Source organism: Cupressus sempervirens, chromosome 2 (assembly GCF_028749045.1).
Source record: "Cupressus sempervirens isolate cs-2001-9-10 chromosome 2, ASM2874904v1, whole genome shotgun sequence".
Lineage (NCBI taxonomy): Eukaryota > Viridiplantae > Streptophyta > Pinopsida > Cupressales > Cupressaceae > Cupressus > Cupressus sempervirens.
The window spans coordinates 749,758,724-749,772,784 of record NC_143119.1 but is presented as its reverse complement, the minus strand read 5'-3'; the positions used below and the strand labels follow the sequence as shown (position 1 = coordinate 749,772,784).

Here is a 14,061-nt window from a genome sequence, read left to right as displayed (position 1 = left end):
CAAGACCTGATATTTGCTATGTTGTTAATGCCTTAAGTCAATTTACGTGTGAGCCAAAGAAGATTCACCTAGTTGCAGTCAAACACATTATGAGATACTTACAAGGCACTCTTAACCTTGGGCTCAAGAATGAAAAAGTTGACTTGGACTTACATGGGTTCACTGACTCAAATTGGGCTAGAAGTGTTACTGATAGGAAAAGGACTTCAGGGTATTATTTCCGTTTAGGCTCAGCGGTGATATCATGGATATGCAGAAAGTAGGCATCAGTAGCACAGAGTTCCACGGAAGCTGAATAGATTGCAGCAACAATGGCCTCTCGGGAAACCCATGGATCCCACTATTATTCATCGTGATAATTAGAGTTCTATCAAGCTTTTTGTGAATCTAGATTTCCATGATAGGTCCAAGCATATTGAAATTCCTTACCATTATATAAGAGATATGGTAGACAAGAAAACTATCAAGTTAGAATACATTTGCATTGTAGATCAAAGAGCACATATTCATACCAAGCCTCTCTCTCGAATGAAGATAGATCACTTCAGGAAAAGACTTGGTATGGTTGAATTATAATACATTTTTATTCTTTAATTATTAATGAAATAATTTTGTGTTAAAATTATTATTGTCGGGCTATTGACTATTGTGGGCTTCACCATTTGTATTCATTATCTAAGAGGTGACAATCTTAGAGATAATGAACACTTGAATAACAGACATTATGAGAGATGACAATCTCTGAAATAATGCACTGAACAGTAGAGTACTACTGTCAAGATCTGGATGAGTTCAAGATCATATTGTGATGTAGACATTTCTATGCCAATGAGTCACAACTTGGATAAAGGAAGAATTTAATCATTCTCCAAATTTTATCCTATGAACTGGCAGATCTTAACTCAGGATCATATTGTGATATGGGCTTGTCAGTACTTATGAGTCACAACTTATAAAGGGAGAATTTAATCACTCTCTGGATTTTATCCTGTATATTGCACTCCATGCAATCCTGTTATCACAAGCATAAGTGATAAGTCATATCACAAGTATAGTAATATGACTTAGTATCATGTGTTCAATGATACCACATGTTTAGAAGATTCAAATAGATATAGGGTATCAATCTATGTTTCTTCATCTTAATATTGATGGTGCTTTATTATCTCTCGGTATGATTATCAAGTTAAGAGGGAGTGTTAATTCTATATGACATAACTCTGATATCATACTGATCTGAATCTGCAGATTGAACAGTTCCAATATATGCATGAAATCCATGAATGAACAGCCCCATATATATTTGATTATTGCCTTCATTGTGATCAGCATTTCCTTGGGGCACTTTCGTTAAAGTCTAATTGCTAAATTTGGTTAGTTTAATTACTAACTAATGGTTATCTCTTAGAGACGCCAATTTCATGAAAGCAATTATCTATAGGACCGACCTAGATAGGGACATGTCCTTTCTAAGGGCATGCCCCTTGGTGGTTATATTTATATGGGGTGTGAATGTGGATAAAGTACACACATCACAAGAAGTCTGCTCTTTTAACATTTACTGCCTCATATGGTTTATAGCACAAATAAGTATTTTATTGCAGAACTATACATCATAGCACGAACACTCAATATACAGTGTGGTATAGATAAAGACCATCTTCAGCAAGGACAAAGGATTATATCAGTATTGACCAATCAGAATTTGCAGAAACTTTACACAAGCCACTTACCCTTTCAGAATTAAATGTACAAATCTATAAAGCAGATTTGGATATCAGAGAGTTTTAACAATCATAGTTAACCCAGTTGGTGAGTAGTTGTGTTTGAAATTCGAGCATTATATATTCAGTGGTAACTGAATTACTTGCCAAGTGTTTGACAAAATGACCTATTGCAAATATTGGAGTTGTTTAAGTTATAATCTATTGAGCGTTATTACAGAATGTCCCAGCACATATATCTAACACATCACAAAATAATTTCTTCAAAAAGGTCATTTTTGTGTGACCTTTTTCCTTATAAGAGGTACACCACATTTCTTTATTTCCCTTTAGCCTCTCCTTCTTGGACTTCAATTCCTTCATCATTCATTGCATATCATATTTGATGGATTGTACTATCTTTCCCTCACCATCATACCTTCCTTTGTACTTATGGCGTCACTTGCTTTCATCTTTCCTGGTGACATTTTGTTTTCACCTTCAATATCCTTTGCCCCAATTTTAACCGTTCGCATACGAGGGAATCAATCCCTCGATGAATCAACAGTTCCTCAGCCCCTCGACTCATTATTTCTCCATCATGAATGACAATTCCTTGCGCCTACGATTGCAAGCTCACATATTTTCATCTTTCTACCAATTGGTGTTATAAGTTTCAGCCATCCTCTCATTGTTGTCAATCATGAGTTTAAATTTATCCTGGTGCACTTTCTTTAAGTCGTGCTTGGATACATTGTGTTCATCCCCTAGCTCCTAAAACTAGTTGATAACTATTCCTTGCGTGGTCAAAATGACCTTAGCCAATAATCCTTATCAATTTGATTCCTTGGCAGCCATACAGTTTTGTGTCTTACAGAGACACATGCAATCCTATCATCCATTCCCCATGAGCTTAGCAAGATTTTTCCTATCAATGTTGGGTCTTGCTGAGAGGGTCACCATTATTCTGGACCAATATGTATTGTGTACAAGGGAGTTGATTAGATTGCTTCACTCTCGCCCATATTTTAGTGCTTTTCTTGCACTCTTAGCCACAAGTGAGTCATCTACACGTACATTGTCAACATTTCTTGTTCCTTAATTATATTCATTGTTTCTCGACTCCGTCTTCTCTCAAGTCTTTGGTACCAACACCCTATTCTTGGTTTCTTTGCTATAAAGAGGTTCTCAATGTGGTGTGGATTATTCTCAAATATCTCGGCAACCTCATTCGCAAGGTTCCTTCACTCTCTTTCTCACATACCAACTGTAATAATAGGCTACACTCTATGGACTAGGACTCAAAGTGCTCCTCGTTTGACACTACTTGTATGAACTAATTTTTTGCTTGGTTTGCAAGATCATTGTTTACTTCATCAAGGAATCGCAGGTTTTAGGCAATTTTCTCCCACTCATTCTGTGTATGTCTCGGTGTACCCTTCTCATCAAATGGTTAATGTCTTTCCTGACTATAGCTTCCATTAACACTTCTAGCTTGACTTCTTTATACCCTCTAGAATTCCTCGATGTTTCTCTACAAACATCATCGTCTTTCACTTCTATCTTTAATCCAAAGAGGTTGTCAACGTGGTGTGGATTATTCTCAAATATCTTCGCAACTTGATTTGCAAGGTTCCTTCATTCTCTTTCTCATGTACCAACTATAATAATACGCTAAACTCTATGGACTGGGTTTCAAAGTGCTCCTCGTTTACACTACTTGCACAAACTAATTTTTTGCTTGGTTTGCAAGATCATTGTTTACTTCATCAAGGAATGGTAGGTTTTAGGCAATTTGCTCTCCCTCATTCTGCGCATGCCTCAGTGTACCCTTCTTGTCAAATGGTTTATGCCTTTCCTAACTATAGCTTCGATTGACATTTCTACCATTACTTCTTTATACACTCGAGAATTCCTCGACATTTATCTACAAACATCGTCGTCTTTCACTTCTATCTTTGATTCAAAGAGATCTTTGCACCAATACATGTCCCCTACCTCAAGTGTCTATAGTACATCTTTTGTCCTTAATCGGCAACATGGGCATCAATTGCCAAAGGTACAACATCTACGTGTATCACACTATTCCTCCTCCCTCCAATCTCATTTCCTCATACTATTGTAAAATGTGCTACCAAAGTTTCTCTTGATCTCTCCCTTCCAAAAGATCACACAAGACAATAGAGTTGTGTGCCACAACCTTGGTAGCTTCAAAGAAGATGATCAACTGCATCTTTCCCTACAAGGCTATCTCTTTTGGCAATCTAAGCGACCTCTTGGTTGAGAGCTTTCCTTTGAATATATTGGTTGCCAAATGCTTCCTATAAGTATACAATGCCTTGCCTCAACTTCTTTTCAATTGTGTCTTCATCTTACTTAGATATGTCTAGTTGTTTGATCAGTAAACCCATTACATTGTCATACCACTATTGCCATTTTTCCTAGTGGCTTAGATCTTTAGGCTTTGTACAACAATCCCACCATAATGTTTATTCACGTCGGGATCTTACTAATTACTATGTAAATTAAACAAAGATATTATTTGCAGAACATATAATTAACAAAATGTAACAATGCCAAACACTATAGTATCAAAACGATATATTGTTCATTACCATGTGCAATGTCTATGAAATTCCGAATTGGTTCCTGATATACAAAATGGGTCCATAAATATATTGCTTGGCAGTTGGTTAAGATTGCCAACAACTACCCATCAAGAACAAATGGCAACAACATATTACCACTATTATCTACATAATCAATGCTTTGGCTATAACATGTTTATTTATAGATGCTAGGCATAGCTGCTGTCTACAAGCATTATCTAGATGCAACGAGTGAAAATAGACCATTCAAGTGAACGAGGAATGAATTCTTGCAAACCACTCATGAATTATGGGTCAATGGGTTTGAGTTGAAATCTATACCATTGAATTCTAATAAACATCACATACTGCTAAATGTTTTCCATGAATATAAGATACTAGTTGCAACTTTGCATTGAAATGTTAAGCGTCTAATCAACCCACACTGGTCATAGGAAAGAGTCATAGAATTCCAAACACGTTCTGGTATGTATGCAGTTTACTGATCTAGGTTACGCATAAAATGTGGCATATTTGGCAAGCCCTCATTGATGATAGGAAAGGCAAGTAGACTTCCAGGTTGAGCTACCTGGATACTTGCATACCAGAATAGCAATTGCCAAGCATGCAGTTAACTGAAGATTCTAGGTTTTCTTAAGTATACCCTTCAGCCTATGTTCAAAATGTCATTGCAACATTTATTTAACTGACAGAGCATTCAATGACAATATAATTCATCATTCAATGACTCCATTAATTTTTATATTTGTTTTCCCATTCATTGGCTTCTTTGTCAGATACATAAATAATACTCCAAAATCAACACCAAATTCTATGTACAGACAAACCATCTTCATAGAATAACCGACCTCAATTATTGAGCCAATTGTTTGAATAATGTGGTCAAATATACGTGTCCTCTCAGCCTCAAAAGCATTCCAGTGAAGAAGGCACTTGTATATAATACAAGCAGCAACAGGTATATTATTGCTAAATCCTACATCCTGTTTGACACACGTGGTAAGAGCTTCTTGATTATCCTGTCAGGCAACAATGCTCAAATCCATCAGGCTAGTATCATAAAATTGATCATATATTCCATTCCCTTTCAATAAGCTTGATATTGCAAATATACCTGCTGTTTATCAATCATGGACCTTGACTGCCATGGTTCTGATAACACATTATTCCGTTCTCTTATAATTTGAGAGCCAACAGGTGTATCCTATATCCAAAAATTTATTTTCCAATGAGTCAACACATAAAGATGACCAACAACTTCAATGAATTCAATTTACAATACTAGAAAAAAAAGAGGTGAGAATCTTACAAATAGAGATTTCCTATCCCCATTAGAGAGCCAGCTAACTTCAGGAATCTTCTGTATCACAAAACACCCAGTACTTAAAGTTCACGGTCACCGGAAGTCAAATAATCCAAAACAACACAACAACTGAAATATGTCTACTTGATTCTATGTACAAGACACCTTTCTTATTTATAGGAATACAACTCCCCAATGATACAAATATTTGGGCAAAGTGTTCAAGCCTTCCTAAATAAGAAAATTTTAACTACATCTTTTTACAAAAGGTTACATTTAATTTGTTTTAATATTTATTTCAATCAGAATATATAAAAGATAAAAGTAATCCAGCAATGCTACAAATGAATGGTAACACCACCTGCGGAGTCATAGGATTTGCATGGTTGCCATGGACAATAGATAAAGGAACAGCTAAAGCCTGCTGCCGTAGAACTTGATTTTCAGATTCTAAACTTGATACCTTATTTTCCAATCTGCAATAGAGGTGAATAGATGAGTTTCAATTGACAGGAAGTTTTAAAATAAAATATAATCATGTGAAACTATGAGTTTCATAGGATGAATAACAGTAATTGTAAGTTTTATCTTTGATATATAATTAAAACCCTACTAAATAATAGAACCAATGGAAAAATTCTCCTTTGCCATCAAGTTAATACTTGTCTTTATTTATTGCTTAGTTTTTTCAACCTAACAACTGTGAAGAGATTTACTTCCCTTTTGTGCATGTTCATACATAAAATGACAGCTTCAACTACTAAGTTCATGAAGGGAATTTGGAGGAAGAAAAAAAATGCTATATTTATAATGCAATCATAAATTGGGAGCATATAAATAATATGGTTTTTAAAAGGAATTAAAATGGCACAACCAAACCTGTGCAACATCTCCTCAAGGCGAGCAATCCTTGATTCAGCCTCCTCTCCTCTTCTGATTCTTTCTTCATTTTCTTCTGCAGACAGTTCCAATACTTCTTTTGTCTTGGCATATTGAATCTCAAGTGCCTCCATTGAGATCTGCAAAATAACACTGCTAAGCCATAAAGAGATTTAAGATGAAAATTATTATGAGCCAAACTTTGTACTCGCTAATCAACATTTTCTAAAACAACATAATTGCTCTGTGGTAATCAGAATCATATATGTCCAATACTTTTGCAATTTGAATGTCAATTGTCATTTCAATATCAATCAGATTCAAACGTTCAAATTTCCACCTTGCCTTTGTCACAAGTTTAATTCATGGGATGTATTGTTCTTTATATAATTAGTTAAATCACTTCTAAAGCATGTCATTGTAAAGGGTGAGTCCAAATGGTTCATGGATAAACATTTAACCTTAATAATTGAAATACAAAAAGGTCATAAAACAATACGAAGTTGTTAGTTTTTGAAAGAGCCGACCACATATATGGGAGGCCACATATTTTAAACACCGGTTCATACATTTTCACCCATCTCCCACAATGCGTACCAAGAGACTTTAAATTTTCTAAATTTGAAACCCTCCTTTCATCAAAACCTAAGTTGCCAGTTTGGATTCCATTTCAGATGCAGGTTCAAGATTCGAATTTGACATTCGCTCAATTTTTTTAGGGCTGGGTTTGGGTTCGTCCGAACAAATTTTTTTTTCAAAAAGATTATATATATGTAAAAATATTCCGTAGCAAAAAAGTTCATACACCACTATGCTAATATTAAGAAACTTGGCAAAATACACAACCACATATATTAACTATTTTAGCAATGATTCAATTCAAACACAATAATGTCAACATTGCTAATCAGTCATGTGTAATCAAATATCATCAAATAAATCATCATCATTATGTTGTTGCAGATTAGAAGCACAAATAGTGCCACTAGCATCAGTACTATCAGCCTTGGCCTAGCCTCAAGATCAAGTTCAATATCACGAAGTATCGCGCGATCAGCATCATCAATTGCAAGTGCATCAAACTGGGCTTCCAACTTCATAGACTCTAGTTCAACATCCCAATGTTTTTCCTCAACTTTTTTGTAAGCATTCTCTTTGTGTGATGTGAGCCTCCAAGTTGAATGCACAAAGACCAAGTTATACGCCTTCTTGGAGTTTTTCCGGTTGTGTTTTATTGAGTGGGTGAAGACATATCTACTCTAGTTCCTCTCACATGATGATAAACTAGCAACCTATCAAGATTTACAATTTTGAAATTAGTGACTTAAGAGTTTTGAATATTCATCAACAAGAATTTAGAAATTAGTATCTTAAGATTAAATAACTTCCTTGTCATAAAATTTTGATGGGAATGGGTTGTAGGTATTGATACATTTGTACATGGAAGTACTACCATTTATGAGCATCAGCATTGTTCTTGTCTTCAAGAGTTTCAAGACCACAATCACCAGTGCTCGCGAAACAAATTAATTCCGACCTCACTGCAGGTCTTAGGTGCTCACGAAAGAGTCTTTGAAGGGCTTCCTTATACCTTTGAGCAACTTTAGGATTTCTCTATGGGACTACTCTAGTGGTACTCCCCCAAAGCAATGATTGGCAATAAAACCTAGGGTTCAATGCAAAGGCAAGTAGATGCAAATGCGTAGTCATTTTGTTCCATTTCTCTACCATGATTACCTGTAGCTTCTTGAAGAACTTATCATCAAGATCTTCCTCTCTCTCATTTATGATATTTCTAATATCCTCAACCATGGAGCCAATATCATCATATACCTCACCCAAACAAGGCCTATATATTTCAGTGTATCATATCATGCTCAATATAGGCTCAGTGAACTTCAAAAGGTACTTAGCATGATCCTACCAAGAGTCATCTAGTATCAATGTCTTAGTGGAAGCTTCCATGGCAATATTAGATTGCCTCCATATGCTCCAATTAGCACTAAATACCATTCTAGACAATGCCTATTCAACCTTCACAAGGCATCTCAAAAAAGTAGTGTTGGAGGGAAAGGGGGTCTCAACAATCTATTTTAAGATCAAAAATATTATAAAGTAGAATCAAGATCAAAATTAAATTTTAAAAATATAGAAAGTTTACTAGATTAAAGTGACAAGATTTATAAAACATATTTAAATTTTATATAAATTAAATTACTTTCAAGAGATCAAATTTCGAGAATTGTCTAAACATAGCTTGCGTCATATAGAGATCCATGACAAACACTTGGATCTCTTGTGCCTCTTCATAACATTTTTTTAATCCACTCAAACTTAGTGTCAATTTTTTGCAGCATTAGGTTGAGTGAGTGCACAACACAAGGTGTCCAAAAAATGTGCTCAAAGTGCTCCTCAACCAACAAACCAACAGCCCTACAGTTCTTGGCACTATTGTTACTACTTGAACAAGATTTCGAGGGCCAACTTTATCAATGGCTTGAATGAGAGTGTTTGCAATCAAAGCATTTTCCTTCACCTCTCCTTTACAATACATAGCTTTCAGAAATATTGCACCTCTTGTGGACTCTGCAATAACATTCACCAAAGGACAATTTCTCACATCTTTCCATACATCAGATACTATTGTCACACCTATTCTGATCTGTGAGTCCTTGATGGGCTGCATGGAAGCCTCTATATTGAACACCTTGCTATCCAATAAAGTGGTGTATACCTTCTCATAACCAGGGCCCTTGAACCCCTTTAGAGCCTCATTAATTGCTCACCCTTTGTTGCCAATACGATGGACAACCAACATTACATGACAATCCATTTTCATAGACACATCTCACTATGGCTTGCTTGGCAATGTCTCTAGCTTCATTTTGAAATGTTGTTTCCAAGGACGGCCCCATTGCTCTCTTACAACTGATTATTGACAAAAAATCAAGAACAGATGGCCCTCTACGGGTGGTTCATTGGGAGAGCTAGTTGAAGCCATAGATGATATTTTTCTTTTTTATCTAGCATTTTGCAATGGATAAGAAGAATTTGCCTTCCTAGCAATTTCATCTGCTTGTTTTTGTTTTTGAATGTATTTGTTCACAATGTGATTTGGGAGGAGGGTTTTAGGTAGCAATTTGTCAACACTTGGCTTCTCTGTACAGAATTTAATGCCTTTTTGAGGAATAAAGCACAAATGTGCTTTTATTGCACTATAAGAGCTACTAGATTCCTCTTTGCAATGGCTGCAAATCCACACATAACCTCCTCCACCTGGCATTGGTCAAACCATTTCCACATATTTCTGTAATGGACAGCATTTGTCTATTTTGAAGCAAGGGTTTCCAGAGCAAGAACCACGTGCAGCCATATTTTGAATCTACAAAGAACACGCAACAAAAAAAAAAAGAAAAAAACTCATTTCATTTTGTACCAAACAAGCAAAAACAAATAGAACTTTATAGAATGAATGCCATATGCCAATGGAAGTTTTGATTGTTCCTCTATATTGCTTTAAGTGCTTACTAAACAAGAGATGTTTCATTTTGTACCAAACAAAATGAAAACAAACAAAACTTACCAATGGATACAAAATTGCAACTATTGCCTGTATGGTTGTTCAAACTAAAAGAATGGTAGCAAAACTGCACTTTTAGTTGGAGAAAATGGCAGTTTTAAAATTTAGACCATCAAACTTAGAACTATTCTCTAAAGAATGTTATTTTCTATAGACTCTAATGAATGTCAAACCCAGAATGTTGCTTGTTGTTGCCATACCCAGAAGGTTAGAGTCAATGTTTCCCAGAGCCGTGTGCAACCTCCATTCAGAAACAAAACAATGTAATTACCTACTGAACCAATTGTATCCTCCAAGCATCCATTCTTGCAAGTACTTGTACCAAGAGTAGAAGAGGAAAAAGTAGAGACGACCACCTGCAAAAAAGGTCCATTGGACACCATGTTTTAAATGGATGCAAGAGAGATTGTTGATCAAGTCATTGGACTTTGCCTCTATGCCATGGTCTTCCTTTCAACTTGGTGAGATCACCATATTGGAAGGGAATGGTGGCAGCCATAAATAAAGCACCAGCTGATTACACAACTCCCAGGGAAAAAATGTTGTGTACCACTCTATTACAAAAAGAGAAGGCTTATGCAAAGAAAGTTATTTAGCCAAATAGAAGTTCATGGAAAACTTCGAGTATTTCAATTGTTTCGCATAGATAGAAAGACACAAAAAACCGACGATTGATTCATGTGATTGAAATGTCACCAAAAGGGGCAATGTTTTTAAAGGTAGTTAATTGTGAAGGGAAAATAAAAGGTTCACAATTCATTCCCAAAATTCTCATTGAGGCCATACAGATGGTGGGTAGTGAGAATGTGGTCCAAGTGATCACTAATAATGCCAAAAATTGTACAGGTGCAGGTACTTTGGTTGAGGACCAGTATGACCATATGTTTTGAACAACATGCACCATACACTCCCTGAACTTGGTCATACAACAAATTGGAACTCAAACAGATTGGGGGAAGCAACTTTAGATCAAAGTTTGTGACAAACCATCACGTTTCTATTTAGATCATTTTCCAAATTGGAGTTGTTGAATGTAAATTATAATTACTAATTTTAGTTTATTTATTTATTTAATTTTAATATATTTTATGTCATGTTCAATTATCAAATTGTATATAAATTTTCTTAGTATTTATTGACATATTGGTATGATTAACTTACTTAGGTGGCTGAAACCTGATTTGCATCTTACTATTGTTATGAGAGGACTTGTCAAGATGGAAGGGGCATTAAGCCAAATGATTATTTCTAGTTAGTAGGGTATACGGAAAGCTTCAAATTTAGAGGAGGGCACAAAAGGTCAAAGCATTGGTCTTAGATAATAGTTGGTGCGCTCGTGCAATTTGTATTAGATTTCACATACCCTAGCATATATATGCTTCACTTTGCTGATACAGATCAGCCTTGTTTGAGGGATGTCTATGATGTCATGGATACAATGGTAGAGAAGGCAAAAGTTTCTATACAAACACATAAGAATGTCCCCACAAAATGTGAAGACTTATGCAATCAACTAGAAAGAATCATTCATCATTGTTGAGAAAAGATGACTACCCCATTGCACCTCCTTGCATATGCCTTATCTCCAAGGTACTATAGTAAGCAAGTACTTTCTATGCAGATGAAGAAGTTGCTAGTGGGTGCTAGAAGCTTTTGCAAGACTCTTCCTAGATGATGATATTCACAAAAAGGTTAGGACAGGATTTGGCTTATTTGCTTCAAGAGCAAAACTTCATTCTATTGTAAAATGGACCAATGTGGAATGGAGGCTATCACATGATTGTACATCTATGGTCAACCATTTAAGCATCTACACCTTCTCGCAATCAAAATCGTCTCATAAGTAAGTTTTATATGTTTTTCTTTACCACTTGTATTTTACAATTCTTTAAATTGCATTTCATTTTTATGTTTTACTTTAATTTTGCAATTATGAACATTGTCCAAGTGGCAAGTTCTTCTAGTGTTGAACAGAATTGGAGTACATACTCCTTTATCCACTTAGTGAAGCATAATTGCTTGGGCTTTAAAAAAGAGCACAACTTGGTTTACATTCATAACAACTTGCATCTTTTGTCACATAAAGAGGATCACTACAAGGAAGGGGCAGCCAAGCTTTGGGATGTAGAACTTGAGTGTGCAAACTTGGATGCAACAATTCAAGATCTTATTATAATCACAGATGATGATATTGAAAACATCATGACACATGGTGTATCTAGCACAAGTGGAACCCTTTTCAGTTCAAATGATCTTAAACTTGCAGCAATTGGAGGAGTTCGAGATGATGAGGATTGTTTTGTGAATCAATATGATTATGATTCGGATTGATGAACATTGAATCATGAACTATATTTTGATTTTTTCATTGTGATGGTTTTCTGATTTCCATTGGAATCATGAACATAGACATATATGATGTGGTTTTTAATCTTATTGAATATTTGAATTTCAATCTGAATATGTATAGGTGAAATATCATACTATCAAATGTTTTAATTTTGCAACTCTCTTTTATTTCTTCACACACACACACACACACACACACACACACACACACCTATCCGAACGCATCTGCATCCCCCAAAAAAAAATTCATACATTCAAGGACCTGATTCTCAATCAGCATCCACACCCAAATCGGTAACTTGGGCTATGAACAAGGATCTTGTTGATTTGGATGAGGCAGATCCTTACATGATCGAATAGGGTGGGATCAGAAATCTCCATTATTTATTGAAATTGAGATTCTTGATATTGAGAAAAAGACATTGGAGGATACAGGTACAACAAGAGATCTAGGATTGCATGACACTAATGAGGCTGAGGAAAAGTTATGGTCATTTGCTACCAGGATGGAGGTTAAGCCATAGCATTCTATGCCAAGCAAGTAGCCACAACAGAGTCCAAGGATTAGAAACTCTGCCTCTCCCTTTATTTTCACTACTTGGGGGTGACAAAGACATAAAATGCTGTATTAACTATTTTCATTTTGTCAGCTATCTAATCTATCAAGCTATCAGCCTAAAGGGTTCAACGTACCGATGTGATTTTGTACATAATTTGTATTCAAAGCAATCAAATTTAATAGAAAACACTTTTGTACTCATTGCATACATCTTGTCACTGGATTTTGAAAAAGGAGGTCTTTTTAAGGAATTTATGCATTTTTCTTAAGTTGCTGTGTTTTTACAGACTCAAAAATGTAAGGGTCCAATGAGTTTTCATAAAGACTTTATTTTCCAACTATGATGCATACTATTGTTAAATAGTGAGAAAAGCAATGGAAATTTTATTAAATTTAGTTTATATACTACTGCACATAGATCATATATAAAGCTGCACACACATATAAAAAAAAAAGTGTACGTCTGCATACAGATTTATAATTCAACGAACTTTGTAATTAACTAACCTAATATTTCATGTAGAACTCACATCTCTTTTTATAGAAAATGAATTTATTTAAACTATAGCATATGGTCAATACCAAACACCACATCTATTCATCTACCTAAACTGACTAAAACAAAAGCATTAATTTAATATTCATGATTGATGTAAATAATTATTACCTTAATATTCTCGTTTTCTTTTTTCAGCTTTTCAATTTCGATATAGCTCATTTCCAATGCTGCGCTTTGATCACTTGCAAGTTTAAGATGATGTTGAAGAACTATATTTTTTTCTTGCTCTCTCAAAGCAAGTTCCTTCGATGTCTTAAGTTGAGTTTGCATTTCTTCTAATGCATTCTGAAGCTTCCTAATTTCTAAATTCTTTGCTTCCTCAGCATCAGCCTGCAAATGAATACATTTATTTCACTATCATTCCCTAAAAATGAAACAAAAGTTTAAAAACTCAAAAATATTTTGAAACTGCCAGTACAGAGAAAATATGAAGCACAACAATTTTAACATTATTTCTTAAACTCACTGACTAGTTAACAAAAAAATTACTTTGCTGTAAACCATGGGAGACGGTTTCCAG

At 35.2% G+C, this 14,061-nt stretch overlaps 1 protein-coding gene across 10 annotated transcripts in view; it reads right to left on the bottom strand.

Annotated features, from left to right (window-relative positions):
* Positions 1 to 14,061, bottom strand: part of LOC149575589 (myosin-11-like) — a 329,180-nt gene that overhangs the window by 98,352 nt on the left and 216,767 nt on the right. For 7 of the 10 annotated variants that reach the window (XR_016360188.1, XR_016360187.1, XM_089815351.1 and 4 more), the window contains 6 exons: positions 13,650 to 13,871; positions 6,495 to 6,634; positions 5,977 to 6,091; positions 5,622 to 5,672; positions 5,427 to 5,516; positions 5,161 to 5,331 (listed from right to left, as the gene is read on the bottom strand). Coding sequence is in view for 7 of the 10 variants with exons in the window: in XM_089815351.1 (XP_089671477.1) it covers positions 5,161 to 5,331; positions 5,427 to 5,516; positions 5,622 to 5,672; positions 5,977 to 6,091; positions 6,495 to 6,634; positions 13,650 to 13,871 (789 nt within the window). In the remaining 3 variants the exon portion in view is untranslated. The remainder of the gene's footprint in view (positions 1 to 5,160; positions 5,332 to 5,426; positions 5,517 to 5,621; positions 5,673 to 5,976; positions 6,092 to 6,494; positions 6,635 to 13,649; positions 13,872 to 14,061) is intronic. The other 3 variants (XR_016360189.1, XM_089815355.1, XM_089815356.1) reach the window with 1 other exon arrangement.